We start from the raw sequence: 21,095 nt of genomic DNA on the forward strand, positions 1-21,095 counted from the left end.
AACAGAGATGAGTCACTGGCGGGCGCGCGCAGTCGAGTGAGTTTTACTGGGAAGGAATATCATTCAGCCGGCAGCAGCATAAACGTCGATTTTTCGGCTGCCGCAGTGATCGAGCAACCATTGTTTGACTTGGTTTCCTACTTGGTCGTTCTGGGACGCTCCACAACATTGAAGAACCAGAATTTGAAGGTTCAAAAGATCACGGTTCCAATGGATTAGAGGTGAAGGTGATGTATCATCGCAAAGCATATTAGCTTCAAGCCAAGCATGGTATCCAATATCCCACACTGTAAGTTTCCGAAGCCCTCGCGAAAGTACAGACAGCGCTTGTTGACCCTGCTTCCCCGGGAATGTGCCTGCCACTGACAGTATCTGCAAATCTGGTAAAGTTTGGGTAATAAGATAGGCGAGGCCGACGGCGGGCACGGGTGGCTGGATAAACGACAAGTTCAATGTTGTCAGCTTTGCCGATAGCGGTGTATACAGCACAAGATGCTTTGAAAGATCAATGGATGCGCTGTGTCGAGCCATGTGCAGCAGTAATCGAAGATGCCATGTACATTCGTTGTGCTGTTCGGGATCATGGATGTACTTGGCTTCTTGACCTCCATATGCATGTTCAATCTCTTCGGCTGCTTCTTCCCAATTCTCTGATATACTTTCTGTTGTTGTTTGATATGTTCTGACGTTCCAAAAGGTTTTTACAAGGCATTCCATTGATATTGATGCACCTTCAAGGCACAGCTCACTGTACTCTTCATTGCCAGCTTCCCCAAACATGGTTAACAGTTGATTGGTCAAGGTAACGCTGCTGGACTCTGCAAATGCCCTCAGAAGCATCTGCTTCGTTTTGATGGGAAGTCGAGCTATCTGGCGCATGCATGCCCGTCGGTCCGTAGCATACCAGGCTGCCACCTGTTTGCATAGGACGAATGCGCACTGTTGCCACAACGGTTGAACAGTGCTTTCTTTTTGGCTTTGCTGCTGTTGCCATGGGCGGGTCTGATTCCTAGGCCGTACATGGATCGGGCGCTCATTCAGCTCTTGCTCCTTGACGATCCAAGATCGCGGAGGAGGAGGTCCTGCAGTACGTCTTGTGTGTTTCAAATCTTGCCACTGCGGCTGATTTTCGCCGACATCGGTTGCTTCCTTACGCTGTCCACGATTTCGCTCAGCGCGAGCTTGCTCGACACGCAACTTGTTCAGCTTTGCAGTAACATTGGACTCTTCTGTGCTGGCTTTTGCTGAAGATTCCTTTTTTATGTTGTTGGAGCTGCTGCTACTTGGAAACTGTCGAAACTTGTTTTTCAAATCTCGCTTTTTGGGCATGCTAGCAGCTGCCAGCCGAGAAGAAACAAGAAAATAAGCTTCAGTTCTGCAGACTAGCTTTATTAGCATTGTCATTCCGCGCTGAAGAAAACATAAATGCGTTATTTTGTGAGTGCATGTGTGAGTCATTAAATCATTACAATCATAAGCAAAAAGAGAACAACAGGGGAGATCTATCGACATCAAAGCCGATGATGAAAGAAAAACTCGACTTAATAAGCCAAAGAGAACAATGCAGATATTCATAGACGCCAGAAACAACGTTAAAAGCAAGGCGCGACTTGATATGCAAAGGAAGCCATGAAGAGATGTTCATATGCATGCTTTATCCTTCATCAAGCAGTCAGTCCGTATATTAAAATGGGCAGTATTCCAGCTTACCTCCTCAATTGTCTTCATTTATTTCTGTGAGAGAAAGAGAAAGAGAGAGAAAAGGAGCAGTGGTCTTGCCATTTTATGCTCATGGCAATGAAAACTTTTGCGCGTTTATCGCCGCGATGCTGTTGTCAGAAACAATGGTCTAAACGGCTGTATGCAGACATTCCCGAAATCTTTTCAACTGTTTCACAGTATGGAATCTTTTGACAATCAATTTCAATCATGTAGGACCGTATTTAATCGACTTGGGCCCCACGAATCGACCGTTTTATCAGGCACACAAGAAATATCTTCGAGATCAATGGAAACCGAATTTAGATGGAATACCAAAATGTGGAAGCGAAATAAAATATGGGGTTGGGCTTCACATCACAAGATTAGTGATGACCGTGATATATAAGCTCATTCATTGCCCTAAATTCATATCATTATCCGGAACCGCGTCTTGGTGCAATGAAAAGGACCGACTCTGGGAGTACAGTATCAATCCGTAAAAAGAGTTTAAAACTTTATCTTCAAACAATGTTTTGGATGCACCTGCGCTTTGCCAAAGAAACGCCAATGACTTTGGGAAAACAGATGCTCAACAAACCATATCGTAGAATCAATGTAGTATCTACAAAACAACTGTTGGACGCTCCTTGTGTCATGCAAAGACACCAATGATCATGGAATACGAATGCCTGGTCCATAACAGTAAATCTTCCTCTCTATCTACAGACAGTGATGGTGCCCACCTTGCGTCAGTTGATGAATATCCAAAAACTTTCTAGTCCTTTTAATCCTCAGACTGGTGTGTGTTCTGCCTGCAAAACTCCAAAAGTAAACATTAATTGTGTAGCCCATTTCGTGTTATGCACTCTTCCATTCAACGCGTGTGGAAGGTATATGAATAAACTATAGTTTTCCATCAAAAACCGGCGCTCCACCCACTCTCAAATCGCTACAGCCTCCAGAAAAAAGCGCCTCCACAGCGATTTTTTCGAATTTAAGTGCTTCAGTAACCAACTATACAGAGAGTAATCTTTACGAGCAGAGATCATTTATTGCTGACTTAATCGCTGGCTAGCATTGTCAATGCACTGCGCTATACGCTTTTCGGTGTGTCTAGCCATATCATCGTCGCCTGCATCCATAGCTTCGATAAGGGCAGGGAATACCTGGGAGCTATATCCAGACCAAAGTGACGGTGCGTAAACTACATGCTTGAACCAGGTTCGATCCTTGATACCTTGTGGGTCCAAGAAGCCGCGCTCAAAATAAGTGAGACGCTTGTTGGCAAGCGTAACTGCCTTTGCTAATTCTTTCGGAAGCCTCTCGTTTCGCTCCGTAAATATTTGTATGTCCTGCTTGAGAGATTGCAGGCTCTTTTCAAAGGTATCAGCAACATTAGCGAGTCTAAAAGCAGCATTTTTCAAGATAGGAAATCCGTTTGATTGAGCAGTAGTAGAGTAAGCAGGCAATTTCTTGGCATACTCGGTCAAAGTGTCTGCATAATCGCCCGGGGAGATTGGAAGTATTGTTGATTCAGCAAGGCGTAGTGCCAACAGACCCCATATCTTGACAAGTGTCTGATGGCAATAGAAGCCAGGATCGCCAAATGTATCCATCTAGTGGAAGCTAATGACGTTGTATACATAGTGGAATGCGTTTAGAAAACACATTTGGTAGTATATGTAAGGTTTACATGCTTACCTATCGAAATTGCTGTGGTACACTCCATAGTCACCAGAAAAAGACATGTCGATGCTTGCGATACCGAGGTGATCAAGGAATGGGACGAAATCAGAGCCAGAACCAAGCTGTCCAATAGCCGGCTTTGGGGAAGGTCTGCTGGTGCGGTTAGTAAACTCGCTCCATGCCTCATAGACCGATTTGCCGGTGCGAGGATCTTGGACATTGGTTGTCACGTCGTACAGCAGATTGTTCAAAGAAGGAGACGCTGCAGCTTCAAAGTATGGGCCACACACAGCAACATCCACATTTATGTAGACAGCGGCCTTGTCGCTGAGCCATGCCTTGTTATCTTCCACCCACTCTGTAGATCCTATTAAGCCGTATTCTTCAGCGTCCCAGGATGCAAAGACGATAGTTCTAGCTGGACGCCAGCCTGTTTTTAACATTTCACCAAATACTCGCGCGAGCTCAAGCTACAAATAAAAAAGTAACAACAATCAATGTAGAGACCAAGTTGCAAGCGATGCTTCGATAATACCATAGACGCGGAGCCGAAGGAAGGGTCAACTGCACCGTACACCCAAGCGTCTCTGTGGTTACCTGCGTCGTAGTATGTTTTAGTATTATGTTTAGCATAGACGATGATGTTGACCTTCACTTGCCAAGTATAACAACACTGTCAGGATCCACTGCTCCTTCAATGACGCCAATGACATCCCAAATAGGAGAGATTTTTTCATCGATGATATTAACCAAGTGAATATCTCCTTCGCTGGGACCACTGCAGTAATCAACTTTGTTGAGGCCGCCAACCCAATCTACTGAACCACGAACTCCACGACCTTGCGTAGCCTTGAGCAGTGGTAATGCATCCTCCCAAGAGATTGGTAATGAAGGAATACTAGGTTTCAAGTGCTCCACTTGTTCTCTCGGAAGACGAACTGCATCTTTTGTTGCAGTGTATCCAGGTGTAAGTAAATTTCCAGTAGCCAACGAAAGGTATGATACCGAGTCCTCTGGACAGAACTAGATGATCTCCTGGATGAAATAGGTCAAGAAAACAAGGTCAATATACTAATTTGAAACCTAGGCTTCATCTTGTCACCATGGTCCTTTTGGGTATGACTCGTCACGACTATTGTGAGGGTATTCTTTCTTGTTGATAGGACCATCCTCGATGGGATCAGAGTAAATGAGTGCACTGACACATCCATGCTGCTCTGCGGCACGTATCTGGAGTCCGCGAAGAATAGCGCCGTAACGCATCAAAGCACTGGTGCCCGTCAAATTGACACCTTGATCTACTAGATACTGGAAATCCTCAAATCGACCATAATTTGCGTACACTACAGGTCCGGTGGCGGTGCCGTTCTTGGACATGCCATGGAAAGTAGGAACAGTGTCTGGGTTTTTGCTCGTCTCGTCTTCATCAACAGTTTCCTCACGCAGCCTGGCCTCATATCTTTTCTCTTGAGGACCGGAAATGATGGCAAGTCGTCGTTTTACTGGATAAGTGAGAAGGGGGTAGTAGGTTTCGATGGTGGTATTTGTGATATCAAATTCAATGAATTTGTCCCGTGTCCATTCAGCTTGAGTTTTGTCGTTGTCACTCCCTGCAAGGTGGGCAACAGATGTGTACTCTTTTAGATATGCACGAATGGTATCATTGTTTGGTAGATCAAGTACAAGCCGTTCACTGCGCATGATTTGGTCTTTGCCAGGCCAAAGTTCTGTGAAAGAAAGTTAACATTAGCTTCTTCCGCGGGAGAAAACAATGCTACTGGGGCATGCATATCATGTACTTGCGTCTGCTGTTTCTATCACTTTGAACAAACACGAGGTAAGCCGCTGCAAAAGCTACCACTGCAATAGCCCCAGTAATAGCAATGATCAAAAGGGCCTTGCGAAAATGCGCGCGTCTTTTCGTTGGTTGGTCAAGAAGAGGAGCTTGCTCGTCGTTGTCGTCTCCTATATGTTTCGACCTAACCCACCATCCATGAATTCGCTCAAGTGGGTGGTGTGCTTACTGGTATTGCTGTCACCTTGTGCTCGCGGTACCGAGTTGTATCCTTGAACCATGATACCAGCGCGGGTGCAAAAGGGACAAGAAACGTTTGCTCAAGAATAGCGGGCTATGAAAAGAACGAATACGCCGAGTAAAATGCTGAAGCCCGAGACAAGATAATCATATCAACACTCTAATGCGTCTATTATTATCCTATAAGGCCGCTAAACAATCTCTATATTCAAGACGACATGAATAAACCACGTACATAAAGCTACTGTTTACATATGGTTCGCATGCAAATTCTTGATGATACCGTCAAGGCTCTCAAAACTGCGCCGAAGCTAAGAATTGTTTTCTAAAAATGTTTATACAGGCACATATGCACAGCGAATCTACAGTTTTCCACACAACTCTACTCTACAGAGTTTTTGCAGAATTTGTACATGGTAGCCGGTGGGGTAAAAACGGTGTTGTCTCAACAAAGTTCATCGAATCTTGGAGATGTTTTGTGAAATATGCCCCTCCAAAGGAAAGGAGAGAACAGAGACAGCACCGATCCTCAGAGATAAAAGGTAACACAAAACGTCGCTTGGGAAACATTCCAACCACGTCTTTGCTTTCTTTCCACGTTGGAACTTTCCAATGTCTACAAGATCTATAGGGTAGGGCCGTCATTTTGCGAATGGTACTCGACTAGAATGCGCAATTTAACAGTACACTCTGCAGGACACGTGATCTTGATATAAATTCTCGGTCACATGCGTTTCGTTGACCTTCCTTGGTTATTACCAATTTTCTTTGATTGCAAATGTAAAGGAAGCTCCACTGCACTGCACAGACGAAGGTCGCCCCCAGCAAGCGATAACAAACGAAAAGTTGCAGCGTTTTGTTGTTTGTTTCCAGCAGGTATATATTTTTGACCTCTTGATAGACCTCCCTCATGCTTTAGCGCGTTATTATCCATCAGTTGTTAGCCTCTTCAAATAGAAAAGTTTGTAACTCGTCCGTAACGACCGGGGCAGAAAACTTAAAGAGATTTCGCGCGGCATATGATGATAGCCAAAATAAGGAGGCAGACATTTTAAGATCGAACGACGCGATGCATACCACGTAGCTACAAATAGCTGTAACTATATTTTGATGTATATTTAAGATTTCTAAGTAAATACTTTGACCTTGTATCCGGCTTCTTCTTCCACCATTTCTTCCGATGCAAATGCCTCGGGATGAGGGCGAAAGTTCAAGTGTCTTACGGTCTTCTTGTAACAAGCAATTATAGGATTTTTGACGCTTTTGAATATCTTGGCGGCATCATCATCTGATGGACTATCCTTGAGAACCTTGATACCAGGTCGCTGTATATTATCGAGCTCAGCGATGAAACGTCCATTGCGCTGAATAGTGGTAACTACCTTGAAGTGACATCCATTCTAGCGACAGAGCTTATAACACGGTATAGCTCGGATTCGGTGTCCAGCATCATGGTTTTATAGGGATAGTGTACGTCTTTTGTCCGCTGAGGACTTGTGATGGTTGGATCCGATACCCAATATCAGTAACGGCGGATCCGAGCCAACGACATTGAATTGTAGCACACACTCCGGTTCACCCATGCATCGCATGCTCTGCTGTATTATCTAAATATGATACCAGACCAGAGTGCGTCTACAAATTGTTCTGCCAATGTTTCGGGTCTAAACTGATGTATACTGTCCAAGGTCAGATTGTTGATCAATGGATTCAGTTCGGTGCAGAACAATCGCTTTGGCTCGATGGATTTCGAATGCTGGTAGCTTGCGAGCACGTTGTCACTTGTTCCTTTTCAAAAATAAAGTTTCTTTTGATTCTTCTGACAAATTGTCAAGAAGATATTCGAAAAGAGATAGAACGTCTGATTCGTGGCTTTCTCGAATTTGTTTTCAGAGGTCCACACAAACTTTCTGAATTTTTGCGAGGCATGGATTCTTGATGTTAGGTTTTTAGGCGTTTTGTACGTTTCCCAGGAAATGCCATCAAAAGTACTGTCACCGGAAGGAGTACGAGCAGAACCAAATTTGGAGATGATTGGCATGGTCGAATGCCATAATAACTCCAACCGAGCATCGATATAGCACGAGTTGTATTGGTTAGGATTCAACAGTAAGTTGTAACCTTCAGAGGCGATACTTGCGACATACTCTTTCTCTAACTGGTCGATCATATCATCCAGGTGTCGGTTTTCGAAAAAGTCGACTTGTGCATCCAAAGAGATAGCCCCCTCATCATCGATCACCATGCGCTTTAGTATGTCCATTACTTCGATATCGCTTGGATCGAGAGGTAAACAGTTTCCCTCAGCAGCAGATTGGAGGTCCTTTTCATATGCACAAAGGTTTGCTGTGCTATTTTCATCCAACTGGACAGGTCTGAAAGTTGGCAACATCTATGGATGGATACCGGAAAGCTTTGTTCCTTTTGACCGCGTTTTAGTTCCATAGTCCGTGGATTCTTCCAAGAGATCCTCGGTGTTATCTGGTCGGTGATTGTCGCTCGCTTAGTACATGTTACTGCCCAACTTCTTTGATTTTCTCACGTGGGGTCTTCTATTGTAGTACGTTGATAGCATCCCGCCATTTTCGTAAAATTCATGCACATTATTTCCATCGCTTTTAATAATCTGTAATAACTGACATAGGTTGATTGCGGGTGATGAGTCGATACAGAACATGGAACGCTTCCACTGCATTTGTGGTCCGTTCCGGGTAGTTCCGCAAAGCAGCCTTTATGTAAGAACCCGCTGTTGAAGATCGTGCTTGTAACTTTGTGCTGCAGCCACCATCCGATCAAGCGCTTGCAGCGTGGAAACTCGTTCACAAGTTCAATTATTTTGCACCGAATTCGGATTCTGAAGACGTTGTTCGGATGATATATGTCAATTTCAGAAGCGACTGCGCGCCTACGATGGTGTGGTCGCTGCTGACATTGGATTGACTGCATCCAATGCATGTAGCAGACTTTTGAATATTTGAATCCATTGGCTCCTCCATTTGTGTAAGCGTAATCGCAGTTAGAAACCCATATATTTGCGCGGATGAAAAGTCCATCATAAAATCAAGGAATTATCGTCAACAAAATCGATTGCAAGTGCTGTGAACAACGTTTTAAAATATTCTTCAAAGTATGTTTTCGTCGATCCGTTCATTATCGCTTGAAAAATGACATTGTGTTTGCGAGTTTCTGGCGAATACATAACAGAAGTACAAATAATGCCGATTTTCAAAGCTTTGTACGTCACGTCCGTTACAATAGGAAGTTTCGAAAGATTGGCAAACATTTTCGTCATAGGCGAAAGTAGTATGATGAAGAAGAAGGTTTGTACGACGTTTGCAAGGATGATATAGTTCTCGTATTTCCTCTCGATTTCTGCAAAGCTGAAAATAGGTCGCCTTTTGTAGCGACATTTATACAATTCTTACTCTTAGTGCTCTCATAGGCTGCTCGTTCTCTGTTGCCTAAGACGAAGTTGATTTCGCGCAAGGAAGGTGCTAAGGCGCCGGTTGCGGGATTAATACCAACCGTAGCTGCATTGGTAGACGGCACATGCTCCTTTTTGACGCATTCATTCATTTTCGTTTTTTCCTCTTCGCTTAGGTGCTTATCAAGTACGGCTTGTCGGCATTATGATTGTGAATGCCTTTATGACAAAGCACATATTGGTCGCCTGAGAAAATGAAAACTGCTTCAGCAGGGCAGTCATAATGGACTAGACGATGGCCACAGCCCGCATAACCTTTCTCGAGTGTTTCTCTAGGGCCTTTTTATCGACATTAGGTCGAAGCTGCTGCCCATTCCGCTGACAGTTTCTATTATTGTATACAACCTGGCCGCAACATTCCCTCTTGTAGCGTCGTATCTCACGTTTCGTCGTCGAGTACCGGTTGCCGTAACATTCACGCAAGGCCCAACCGATGTCAAGATTGAAGTCGACGTACGCATTATTTGCAGGATCAAAATTTTGCTTTGGCGACTTCTTCCAAGTCCCCATTAGGGAAACCTTGTTGACAAATGTAACTGGAGTGCCTGACATTTTGACTTGTAATATCGGGGGACAGAGTTTATTTCAGGATGGGGAGTGCAGCAACAAATAATTTTATGACTCCTTGCAGAGGGCAGTTCGTGGCAGAAGCGGAGTCAAAATTATGGATGGTGCATGCTTGCACTACATACTGCTGGAATCTAGAAATGTAGAAAACAGCAAAAACCCGTATACATCAGAAATGCATCCGTTGTTATACAAAAGGGTGGAGTAATGTAATGAATTCACACCGGAAAACTCCACATATTACGCATTGCTGTCATGGAAAACGCGGTGATATATGTTGATGCCACGTGACCTGGCAAGGCGGCCAAAAGTTTTCGGTAAATAATATACCTATATAAAAGGTAACTACCCAGCGGGTGACATGGCCGAGTTGGTCTAAGGCGCCAGACTCAAGTTCTGGTCTCGCAAGAGGCGTGAGTTCGAATCTCACTGTCACCATCGTTTTCTGCCTCTTTCAATGGTGGTACCCTTTTGTTTTCGATGGGTTTGTCGATGCACGGACCCTGGTTAGTTTCCTTTTTGGAATTCTGCTTCGGCTTGCCTGAATCTATTCGATCACACCACCAACTGTACATTTGTAATTTCTATATCTTCTCCCACTCATTCAATTGTAATAAATACAAAGTAGAAGAAATAGTAAATCATGAATGAATCAAAAAAATACCTCATCTTTGAGCTGTCAATCATCTTTATTGTCTCTCTGTACTTTTTGTCTTCTGGGTGGTCTAATCGTAGCCGTGCAAAAGTCAAACACTTTTATAAATTTTGGTTCCTTCCACTTCAAGAATGTTTTGTGGTCGGTAATGTATAATGCATTTATTGATACTGATCCATAATACCGTACCGTGTATTATAATACTATTTTCATTGTGACAAAAAGAATGATAACCCATGATTTTTCATTCCTTCGCAGTTTGCAGTGTTCATATCCATGTTAGGTACACATTTCAAGTCTACTAAGAGCGAAGATGCTGCTCTGATGACAACATTTTCCTATACTTCTATCAGCTACCTTGGATCAATGCAAGATTATTTCCGTATTTTGATGATTGAATAACGGTGAGAACAAGTGCAAGGAGTTGATACAGTCGGCTTTGAATGCCAAAAAAAAAATGATGATGATATACCACTTGCATATGCATACTTATGTTTGAGGGTACGAGTTTTTTCGTGGAATGATATGGCGGTATTTTTTGCGTGCACTGTATTCAACTCGCAGCCTACTTATAGTAAAGGGCGATTTCTTGCGTATGCAGTTCCAATTATTGGTTATGGTTTGTACGAGCACCCAAGCAGTACCTATGTTATTACGTAAATTATTATCCTTGCGTCCTGCGCGGAGGAAGACATGTAGTGGCTATGATACCAGGTGCAATCAGAATAGAGCCAAAATTTCCGAAAATGTAGGTGCGTGGTGCCAGCGTGTAGGCATATATAATAATCTGTCTTTTTATTATCTGAGTTGGTTGTGTACATTTTCTTACCCTCTTATTCCTTCCTTCTTTTCTACACGCTCTATAAAAGAAGAGCAGTTGCGTAGGCAATTACCATGAAGTTTTGCGTGGTAATTGCAGTGAATACGATTTGTACTATTTCTTGTTTAATGTCAGGAGTTGTGTCACAAAGCACTGTTGACCACGATGATCTGTTTGCCCCTGTATCAAACGTTGACCCAAAGACCATATTCTCGGATATCAAGCATCCCTTTGAGCCCGTGTATGCAAATCTAGACAACGGCAAGACTGTGCCAACCAATTCATGGATCAGTAATTTGTTTTATCCGAGCGCGGACAATTTGGCGCCTACGACACCGGACCCATATACTTTGCGATTGTTAGACGGCTACGGTGGTAATCCTGGCTTAACAATAAGACAGCCTTCAACCAAGGTATATCATTGAAACGTGTAATGCTTTTGGTGATTCTGACAATGCAAGCTAGGTAATTGGATCTTATCCTCCCACGAATGATGTGCCATACACAGACGGTGGCTACATGATAAACAGCGTTGTCGTCGATCTTCGGTTGACGACTAGTGAATGGAGCAACGTGGTGCCTGATCGCCAGGTTATGGAGTGGGACCATCTAAGTGCAAATTTACGCCTGTCCACGCCTCAGAACAGAAACAGTTACATCGATTTCCCGCTTGTACGCGGCATGGCCTATGTCACTGCCATCTACAATAATCTTACACCGCAGTTCTTTAGCCAGCATGCGATAATATCCATCGACGGCGAGCAAAAGATTTCAGACAACACGTATGCAGGCCGTAAATTCAAAATCTCCATGAACGACGATCCAACTTCAATTTTTATCATTTATGCGCTTGGTGACGAGCCTCTCGAGCTTTCCAAGCAAGACAACTCGAACTTGGTAGCATCAAAACCATATACAGGTGCTATCCGCGTAACTAAACTCCCGGCAGCTGATTTTGAGTCTGTTCTGGATCAGAGTCGCACGGTGTGGGCCACTGGAGGCGATGTCTCAGCTCGCTCTGATGGTGACGGCGCATCCTACACGATAAAATGGAAAACGAACAGCAATGAGGCTCCTTTGCTCACATATGCCTATGCACATCACTTGGCCAGCATCGATGACAGCAATGTAAAACGGACAAATATGACTCTACAGTCTGCAACCAAAGGACCCATGACTGCGTTGCTTGGCAATGAGTGGACATTGAGAGAAACCGAGCTGAGCTCTGTAGAGTGGCTACCACGGCAAGCGGCTCCGAACCCTACAACCGTCAATGAAATCATGACAGAGATCGACAAGGATATCAAAAGCAATTATACCCAAGAAACGTACAAAGGCGATAACTACTTCTCTGGCAAAGGATTGCAAAAGTTCGCTATGCTTGCATTGGTTCTGAACAAGTCGGATCAGACACAGCTTCGGAACCCAGAATTGGCACAAATTGCACTTGATAAGCTCAAGGCGGCGTTTCTGCCTTATCTCCAGAACGAACAGCAAGATCCATTCCGTTATGACACGCTATATAAGGGCGTGGTTGCCAGGGCCGGATTGCCGCAATCAATGGGTGGTACGGATGATCCCAACGCCGAGTTTGGTCATTCTTACTACAGTGATCATCATTATCATCATGGATACCTTGTCGTCACAGGTAATATTCTATTTTCATCCAAATCAAGGAATCTCTTTATTCTTTTTCTCTCACATTCATCCGTATGCAGCTGCTGTTATTCATCATTTGGATCCAACATGGAATGCTGACCGACTCAAACCTTGGACCGAAGCACTTATCCGCGATGTCAACAATGCAAACGAAAACGACAAGTACTTTGCAACGTTCAGAAACTGGGATTGGTTTGCTGGTCACAGCTGGGCGGGAGGTATCAAAGCAAACGGGGCGTTGGATGGTCGTGACCAAGAATCAGTGCCAGAGGTAGGCCTTAAAATTGCACTATGGCGATACATCTTTTACTAAAAGGATGCAATGCTGTCTCAATATACTAGTCTGTCAATTTCTATTGGGGCACAAAGCTTTGGGGTCTAGCTACAGGCAATGAAGGGCTTAGCAAGCTCGCCTCGTTGCAGCTCGCGGTTACCAAACGAACAACATACGAGTATTTTTGGATGATGGATGATAACAAGAATAGACCAGAGAATGTTGTCAGAAACAAGGTCATTGGTATTTATTTTGAGCAAAAGACAGACTATGTAAGTCTTTCAAATAGAGTATCATCTCCTTTGGGATTCTTAAGCATTCGTTCCATGTAGACCACGTACTTTGGAAGGTTCCTGGAGTATATTCATGGAATCCAACAATTACCAATGACTCCAGAGCTAATGGAATATATACGCACTCCTGAATTTGTGAGTAACTCTGCTGTTTCTATCGGTGCTTGTATAGTTTTGTAAATGATTTGGAACTAGGTATCCCAAGAATGGGACGGAAAATTGGGCGCAATCGCACCAACAGTGCAGTCACCTTGGGCAGGCGTCCTCTATCTTAACTATGCAATTGTGAACCCTGCACAAGCTTATCCTGCTCTGAGAAAAGTACAAATTGATGATGGTCAAACACGCTCTTACTCCTTATATCTCGCAGCAACTCGCCCTAATTTCTTCCGCCGCAGTATGTCTATTAATGCAAAGAGCGCTCTTACAAAAAGCTTCATCTTAATTAAAATTTCTTTAGGTCTTGCTGCAACTTTAGCTCGACAGAGCACTAACCGAAAACAATCTTTGCTTTCGAACGATGACAACCAGCAGGGCGGATTTCTCCGTCGATTCCGTCGACTTAATCCACTAAAGCTAGAGCACAGTATATATTAAGCTATAGAATAAATATCAGGAGTAGCAATCAAACGTGCGTATTTACAACTGCGTAAAAGCTTATATTCTAAAGAAATGTGAAATTAGAGGGTTGCTTCACTGGCATTGCAGCTTGAAACTATTTGCGTGAATGTATGCACAGCGGCTTCCAGCTCTTCTTTCCGTATAGGTTTGCTGATATATGCATTCATTCCTGCATCCATGCACTTCTCTTTGTCGCCGGGCATCACACAAGCGGTCATGGCAACGATGTATGGCTGCGTTGGAGACAGAGCAAGTTCTTTCCTAATCTTTGCAGCTGCTTCGAGACCATTCATCTCCGGCATCCACACGTCCATGAAAACCAAGTCGAAGGCTGCTTGCTTATCTTTCGCAGCTGCTATAGCTTCGCAAGCTTCCCGACCATTCTGAGCAATTTGAGGTTGAAGGCCTATTCGCGTAAGCATCTTGGATACCACTTTGCGGTTGATAGGGTTGTCGTCTACAAGCAGCGTCTTGATATCGGAAAAGCATGACGATAATGGCCGAGGGGTCTCACTCGAACTATCCACAATCTTCTGCGAGCCATTGCGGGATAAAGACAAAGTGTTAAATAAGCGATGCAAAGCTTCGATTAATGACGAATTCTTGAACGGTCTTGACAGTGAAATCCGTTTCTGACTGTGAGATTCGAATGGGTCGGCTTTTTGCTCTGGAGTAGGTACAAGCTCAGTGGGAACCTGATGTTTCTCGGCAGACGGCGCTGCCAACGTCGTTGTCGCTGCCGGTGGTGGCAGTCGTCTAGATCGGACATCGCTCACACAGAGCGTCGGCAGCTCTGATATGGAATGTCCAAACCATCTTTGCAGCGCATCAAGCGCTATTTGGCTGGACGTCGGATTTGGGCCAAGTTCTTCAATGGTTTGCAAGTCTACATCCATAATGATGGCCGTAGGCAGTTCCTTTTCATCTTCTTTAAAGTACTGGACTGCTTGAGCAAATGTCATGCATTGTGGTTTCTTGATACCTATGCTTTCTAGGATGCATTTCCATGCTTTTTGCACACAATGCTGCTCAACAATTACTAGAGGCTGTGGGCAGCTCTGTGCTAGCTCAGAGAGATTGTATTGGTCTCCAAAGCTCTGGCTATCGGCTTGTCTTTCAAGTACGACCCGAAAGTAAAAGGTAGAACCTTGCTTATCCACTGATTCTACCCACTGTGTCAAAAACTTGATGATTAGCTATCAAAAGTAGCTAGATGTTTGGAAATTTTGCTCTCTGTATCTCTCACCATGTCTCCTTTCATCATCTTACAGAGTTTCCGACTTATAGCTAGTCCCAGACCTACGACGAGCAAGTAAGCATTAGCAGAAATTTTCTATTTCCATAGACTTACCAGTGCCTCCATAATTTCGTGTTGTAGATGCATCGACTTGTGAGAAAGACTTGAAAAGTCTGTCAGTCTTGTCGGGCGGGATACCGATACCCGTATCAGATACAGAGAAAAGCAAAGCAACGTGCTCAGTCAAAGGATTCCCGTCAGTTACTGTTCCCTTTTCGTTGTATACAGAAGATTCGAGCCTTTTCTCGATGGACATGGAATCTCTACAATTTCTATCCAAGCTGACCTTGACACGAACGTAGCCTTCTGCGGTAAACTTGAAAGCATTGGAAAGCCTAGCATTGCTGGTGAACATTCAATGTGCTTAGAATCTGTTGGTCATACATACAAATTCAATAGTATCTGACGCAGTCGGACAAGGTCGCCAAGGCATTGGATAGGTACATCCTGATCCATTTCATACCACAGAACGAGCCCCTTTTTCAGGAAGTTGGGAGCCATCAATTTAATGGCACTCTCAACGACAAACGTCTATGTAAAAATAACAATATAGTTTAGCGGACACAGATCTCCTCGACTCACGAGACTTCATACTTGCCAAATCCAACAAAGAATTATCCATAACTAGGTTGCCGGACTCTATCTTTGAATAGTCCAGAATATCGTCAATTAACGCCATCAAGTGGTTTCCTGCGTCAACAACCAAGGGAGTTTAGAGCAAGCATAATCAAACTCTATGTAAATTTCTGCACCTGAGGATTCGATAGTCTCAGCGCATTCATAAAGATCGGGTGGCAGGTCGCTTTCCATCAACATACGAGACATTCCAATAACGGCATTCATTGGTGTTCTTATTTCTTGGATAATATCATCAGCATAGTATTTGATACGGGAAGAGTAACGTACACATCATTATGAAAGCTTACCGTGAGACATATTTGCCAAGAACTCCTGCTTGGATGTAGCTGCTTTCTCTGCTATTTCCTTTGCAATTTTCAAATCTAACATAAAGTTAACACTTTCAGTGTTACTTGTGATTCTGTTTTTGAAGCACCTTTAAGTAGTGTCTGTGTTCTCGCTCTCTCTTCTTCCAACTCTAGAGTACGTTGCTGTAAATTCACCGTCCTCTTTCGCACGAGCTCCTCCATGTCATTTGCATATTTCTCGAGCTACGTGAAGAAAAGGGAAAGGTAGGGAATACTTAGAATGTTTTACCCACAAAGATAACAACTTCAGTCTCTTCCTGCAATTTGCTTACCAAGACTGCCATGTTATCTACAACATTGTTCGATCCAGCGTATGGATCAAAGGCTCGGATACGGCTCTTGAATACCATTCTAGTCAAGCTCATATTTTCACTATCATAGGTGAGACTTACCGCTAAAGAAGAGAAGGTCGGTCTTTCCGAAGGATCCGAGTCAAGACATTCGTTGATAATTAGCTTCATTTTCATGGCATATTCTTCTTCATCTGCGATGTATGCGCACAATTTTGGTCGCAGACCAAAGTCTCTAATCTTGAAAAACACCGATTCATAGGTTTCTGCCTCTTGGACTAATAAATGGTTATATGGTTTTGCTCTGGTGACAATTTCGTTCATGATGATGCCGACACTGTATATTTTCAAGTCGGTCGCCAATTTCGGTGCTTGCTAGCTATTTGCTAGGATTACTTACCTGTACACGTCTGAGCGCTTGCTAGGATATGTCAAATATGTTCCAAATGGCATAGCCACCACTGTCTCTGGAGCTAGCCAAAGCAAATCTTGCGTTGATGGAACAACTCTAGGCAGCTCTGCTACAGAAAGCTTTTCATCTTCAATTTGTGGAAAACGTTTGCGGATAGCTGCATATGCGAACGGGTCCAGTAGGGAGAGTCGCGATTTGGAAAGCCCGTAATCGGTAACCTTCAGTTCCCACCTTCCAGAAATCATACAAGATCTTGATGTCAGGCAGCCGTGATACTGGAATTTTGATCTCTGTAGAAACTCCATTGCTACATCGAAGTTTAACTATCGATATCGATTTCGGCTTTTACTTGTTTTTATCCATACCTTGGATCAGATCGTGAATAAGAGAAAAGCGAAATACCCAAGACAAATTTATATCAGTGTCAGCGAGTACATCGGCCAAGCGTCCCTTGCTGCAGTACTCTGTTATATATTTCAAATGATATGAAATTTCTTGATAAACGACGATTTTGATAGCAGAAATCTACTTGTAAGTTTACCTTCGACTATTAGCGTCCTCTGAGGATCTGTGCAGATGCCAACAAACTCTACAAGGTTTGCATGGCGAGCATCTTTCAAAAGGATCACTTCTCTTCGAACATTGTCGCATATACGCAAACGGCGCGATCCTATTTGCTTGATGAATACAGGCAGATTGCGGCTACAAAGAGTTATCAGCTAACAAGTACATTTCATAGTGAGTAGAAGCTTCTACTTACTGTGAACCAACTGTAGCCATGGCAATATCCTGGACCTCGGACCCACTGCTTTCACAGTGTGATTGAGGACTAGAGCTTCCCAAGTTAATACCTAGCTGGACTGACAGAGAAGGATGTGATTCACATACGTGATATATCTTGCTTTTTCTTGATTGAGGTCAGGGTCAGATTGACTGCTATGCTTTCCCAAATCGCTGACTGATGGTCGACGATAGTCTGCCATGTCAAAAGATGCCATGCCAAGTCGCCCGACCGTGCTGCGACGCCCAGCAACAGCGTCTTGCAAATTACTATTTTTGCCTCCAGCATTCCAATTCTCTTGAGAATAGTTCAGCATAGATGGCGACGATATTGTTGACATGTGCTTCAAAGGCGGACGCACCAATTCGTCAAAAGATAGCAGCCAGCCTTGATCTTGGAGCTGGCCTCGCTTCGTCCTGCGTCTTTTGCAGCGCCAAAAAATGAAGAATAGAGCGAGTGCCATAGCGATTATGCCTAAAGGCACAAATATTGCCAAGTATACTCGCCGTATCGCGGCCGACTTTTCCGTAGTGTACTCGAGACAGTGTGCATTACTTTGTCCAGCATAGTCGTCAGAACAAGGCACGCATGAAGATGAACCTGGCGGTGCAAACATTCCGTAATCGCATGCCTGGCATGTAGTTTGATCTGGCTTGTCAGCAAAGGTATTTTGAGGACATGGGCTGCAGCGTACGGATAAACGAGTGTGTCCGTTATCCGAGCAAAAATAAGCATCTGACAAGCTGTTGAAATATTTGCCCGGTGGGCAGATGTTATCGATCCTCGGCGTACTAATGTGTGTTTGCTTCCACGGTTGGTGCGTAATGGTCTTGGCCAGGAGGATGTCCAGCGAAGAGAGAAAGCCGACAGAGAACTTATTTGTTAGCCTGAAAAAGACATCAAGTTTCAGAATACACATTGCTTCAGACCATGCTGCAGGCAGCATAGCGGCTTACCACATCGAGCGTATGCGTCCTTGCAAAAAGGCCTCGACTTGTCCCAAAAGGTCTGCAGAAGTGTAGACGTATGCATCAGGATTGAGCGTCTTATCTTGTATGCGCTGAAAAAAAAAAAGGACAGTGAGTTTCTTGAAGCCGGAACAAATGTAACATAAACACTACACGGAGAACCACCCAAGAAAGATATTCTGAAAAGGTAACGAATGCTTCGGGCTCATATCTGTGCAAGCGCAGGGTCGATATGATCTCGTCAAACTCGGCAGCCATTGCTGATTCTGTTGAAAGATTGACAGTATGAACAACGTTTTCAAGAGGCGGCACATCATCCATGCCAAATTCAGAACTTGCATGCTCCTGGTAAGAGTTATAGAAGACATGGCAAAAATCATCAACACTATGCGCCGTTCTTTCTGACAAACAGATCGGCGCCTTTATGTGGTCAGCGACCACTGCCGAGGCCACCGAATCCGCTAATTGCCTGTGATCAATTGCGACGTTGGACGCTACGCTAAGGCCAAACCTTAGACTTCAAAAGTTTTAAGTACCCATTTTTCTTAGAAACTCACGGCTTATTTAGTGCCAATGGCTCCAACCAAGTACCAACGTGTGCCAAGGGGACTTCGCTTGCATTCGTTACTATAGCACCGTAATCCAACACTGTGGAATCACTTGATTGCAATATTATGCCCTTGACGCCTTGTCGCGAGTACGTAGCAAGCTCCTGCCGCAACCGATGCGGATGGCCTAATAACATTGTAAAGATGCAAAAGATGCATATTATATTAGTGGATATAAACCTGTTTCAGTCTCATATTACCTAGCGGCCCTTGCTGTGGATGTCACGATCAGTACTTGAGCTGGAAATACGCAGGTTTATATTCGCTTACTTCAATTTCGTTGAAAATTGTCCAGTTGAGCTTCCGCGCCAGATCTTGTGTGCCTGCCATTAAGACTGAATTGTAAGTATCACCTCGCGTATTTGGCACGATGGCACCGACAAATGCAGTGCGATCATTTAGCGGAAGAAGAGTCGTCTGTTCGTTATTCATGACTTCCGCCAACGTATCATTGACGACTAAGGTCGGACCAGTTTTGATGGTTTCATTCGTGAATACGTCGTGACCGGTGAGGATCTAAGATCAGGCATTATCATCATTATGGTGATTATCCTGACACTAAAAAAGCTGACCTAGTAAACATGAGAGAGCAACGTACCCGAAGATACATGTAAAACACAGGAAGTGCAGTTTGGTAATAAGGAAGCTGCGATACACCTATCGTATCCTTGTGCCGAGCAAACAACTTCGTCATATTCTTTCCTCCAATGTCGAAGAAACCAACTCCAATGCGAGCACTAGGTTTCTCTTCAAGTATATCCAACATGGCACCCGATACAATGTCCACTCCAATCTAACCAAAATTTTACGTGCCTACATCAGCAACTGTACCTATCGCCGTTATTAGATAGATTGGTTCTTACGGAGCCGCCCAAGGATACGATGGAATCAAATGTTCCGTTGGTCAGAAATGTGTCGCGAACTTTAATCATGGGCTGCGCAGTATTGTTGTACTCTTGAAGCTCCAGAAGCGTAGGCCTTGATTGCACGGCATTTGTAAAACTTTCGAGCCGAGTTGCAAAGGCCTTGTTATCTAATGCGGTCAGTTGTATCACGAGCGGCTTGCTGTAGCCTCGACTACGAAGCTCACGTCCTAGCATGGTACCAGCTTCGTGATCGTCTTGAAGTATTCGTGTCAAACCCAATTTGCGTGCATAATCCAGCCCAGTGTTAAAGACTAAAACCGGTATATTGTGATCTAAAGCGTATTGTGCACCTTCGTATACTTCGTCGTTAGGAATAGTAAGGATTATGCCATCCACACCCTGCATAAAACCATTATATAAATATCGATCGACATGAGTGCACCGTATCTTATATATTCTTGTACAGCAACCACGTACGTTATCAACTGCGCTTTTGATATCCATTGTCATTTTACTCCCAGTGTTGATCAGATGCCTATTCCATTCCACATTGATATCCATTATAGCTGCAGCGTCGCGAGCGCCCTGTTCAGGGTTATGCAAAAAGGTAGCCAGCGACGAGTCATGCGATATGACAGCGATTCGCGGACGCAGCGGCTTGGTGGATAATTGTGAGCAGTTTGGTAGAAAGATTGCACGATTCTGTTCGTCGTCAAAGCCATATTTTGTTTGGGATGCATCAGTCGCGCTGTCGTCGTCTTCAAAGGCAAGGCAGCGTTGGAGGAATGTTGCATCACAGACTAGGAATACGATATAATAAATGACCCATAGTTGTGGAGCTCGACCTTTCATGGAACGCAGAGTGAAGAATAACAAGGCGAGAAGCACCGGGAATTTTTCTAGCTCTTCACTAAACAGCAATGTATTCAAAAGATGTTTATTTGGAATGTAGTATACCAATTTAGAGCTTCTACAAAGGTTTCAGCAGCGCATACATATACTGATATGTTTAGATGATGGATATTTGAATGAATTTGCCGCAGGAGGTCATATTGATAGATAGGAATGGTAGAATCACTTATAAATAATGGA

General features: G+C 43.9%; 8 protein-coding genes and 1 non-coding gene across 9 annotated transcripts; 2 read left to right on the top strand and 7 right to left on the bottom strand.

The window, feature by feature from the left end:
• Window positions 1-63: 63 nt before the first annotated feature.
• Window positions 64-1,329, bottom strand: VTP01DRAFT_6741 (uncharacterized protein; the record flags this gene model as incomplete). The annotated part of the gene is made up of 1 exon (XM_069385676.1): window positions 64-1,329. One exon carries the CDS (start codon window positions 1,327-1,329, stop codon window positions 64-66), a length of 1,266 nt encoding a protein of 421 aa, XP_069243114.1.
• A 1,421-nt stretch (window positions 1,330-2,750) lies between these two features.
• VTP01DRAFT_6742 (uncharacterized protein) lies at window positions 2,751-3,317 on the bottom strand (the record flags this gene model as incomplete). The annotated part of the gene is made up of 1 exon (XM_069385677.1): window positions 2,751-3,317. The coding sequence occupies one exon, from the start codon at window positions 3,315-3,317 to the stop codon at window positions 2,751-2,753; it is 567 nt and encodes a 188-aa protein (XP_069243115.1).
• An 81-nt stretch (window positions 3,318-3,398) lies between these two features.
• VTP01DRAFT_6743 (uncharacterized protein) lies at window positions 3,399-5,463 on the bottom strand (the record flags this gene model as incomplete). Its single annotated transcript, XM_069385678.1, has 5 exons — window positions 3,399-3,857; window positions 3,923-3,984; window positions 4,062-4,400; window positions 4,518-5,114; window positions 5,376-5,463. 5 exons carry the CDS (start codon window positions 5,461-5,463, stop codon window positions 3,399-3,401), a joined length of 1,545 nt encoding a protein of 514 aa, XP_069243116.1.
• Window positions 5,464-6,549: 1,086 nt separating this feature from the next.
• On the bottom strand, window positions 6,550-7,814 carry VTP01DRAFT_6744 (uncharacterized protein; the record flags this gene model as incomplete). Its single annotated transcript, XM_069385679.1, has 4 exons — window positions 6,550-6,800; window positions 6,897-7,029; window positions 7,093-7,178; window positions 7,247-7,814. 4 exons carry the CDS (start codon window positions 7,812-7,814, stop codon window positions 6,550-6,552), a joined length of 1,038 nt encoding a protein of 345 aa, XP_069243117.1.
• Window positions 7,815-8,474: 660 nt separating this feature from the next.
• VTP01DRAFT_6745 (uncharacterized protein) lies at window positions 8,475-8,998 on the bottom strand (the record flags this gene model as incomplete). The annotated part of the gene is made up of 2 exons (XM_069385680.1): window positions 8,475-8,794; window positions 8,848-8,998. The coding sequence occupies 2 exons, from the start codon at window positions 8,996-8,998 to the stop codon at window positions 8,475-8,477; spliced, it is 471 nt and encodes a 156-aa protein (XP_069243118.1).
• A 136-nt stretch (window positions 8,999-9,134) lies between these two features.
• Window positions 9,135-9,458, bottom strand: VTP01DRAFT_6746 (uncharacterized protein; the record flags this gene model as incomplete). Its single annotated transcript, XM_069385681.1, has 1 exon — window positions 9,135-9,458. The coding sequence occupies one exon, from the start codon at window positions 9,456-9,458 to the stop codon at window positions 9,135-9,137; it is 324 nt and encodes a 107-aa protein (XP_069243119.1).
• A 370-nt stretch (window positions 9,459-9,828) lies between these two features.
• Window positions 9,829-9,911, top strand: VTP01DRAFT_t18. Its single transcript has one exon. It is a non-coding gene; the product is annotated as a tRNA-Leu (tRNA).
• A 1,165-nt stretch (window positions 9,912-11,076) lies between these two features.
• Window positions 11,077-13,771, top strand: VTP01DRAFT_6747 (uncharacterized protein; the record flags this gene model as incomplete). Its single annotated transcript, XM_069385682.1, has 7 exons — window positions 11,077-11,361; window positions 11,414-12,596; window positions 12,667-12,878; window positions 12,950-13,153; window positions 13,214-13,309; window positions 13,370-13,571; window positions 13,635-13,771. The coding sequence occupies 7 exons, from the start codon at window positions 11,077-11,079 to the stop codon at window positions 13,769-13,771; spliced, it is 2,319 nt and encodes a 772-aa protein (XP_069243120.1).
• Window positions 13,772-13,854: 83 nt separating this feature from the next.
• VTP01DRAFT_6748 (uncharacterized protein) lies at window positions 13,855-20,855 on the bottom strand (the record flags this gene model as incomplete). Its single annotated transcript, XM_069385683.1, has 22 exons — window positions 13,855-14,991; window positions 15,042-15,094; window positions 15,147-15,427; window positions 15,481-15,623; window positions 15,691-15,782; window positions 15,845-15,949; window positions 16,019-16,093; window positions 16,147-16,261; window positions 16,351-16,705; window positions 16,769-17,087; window positions 17,146-17,244; window positions 17,322-17,482; window positions 17,541-17,609; window positions 17,669-18,448; window positions 18,518-18,621; window positions 18,680-19,028; window positions 19,087-19,264; window positions 19,338-19,350; window positions 19,408-19,653; window positions 19,736-19,930; window positions 20,001-20,402; window positions 20,481-20,855. 22 exons carry the CDS (start codon window positions 20,853-20,855, stop codon window positions 13,855-13,857), a joined length of 5,646 nt encoding a protein of 1,881 aa, XP_069243121.1.
• Between the last annotated feature and the right edge of the window lie 240 nt (window positions 20,856-21,095).

This window comes from Rhizomucor pusillus (assembly GCF_041956525.1).
Source record: "Rhizomucor pusillus strain CBS 183.67 unplaced genomic scaffold VTP01scaffold_3, whole genome shotgun sequence".
Taxonomy (NCBI): domain Eukaryota; kingdom Fungi; phylum Mucoromycota; class Mucoromycetes; order Mucorales; family Lichtheimiaceae; genus Rhizomucor; species Rhizomucor pusillus.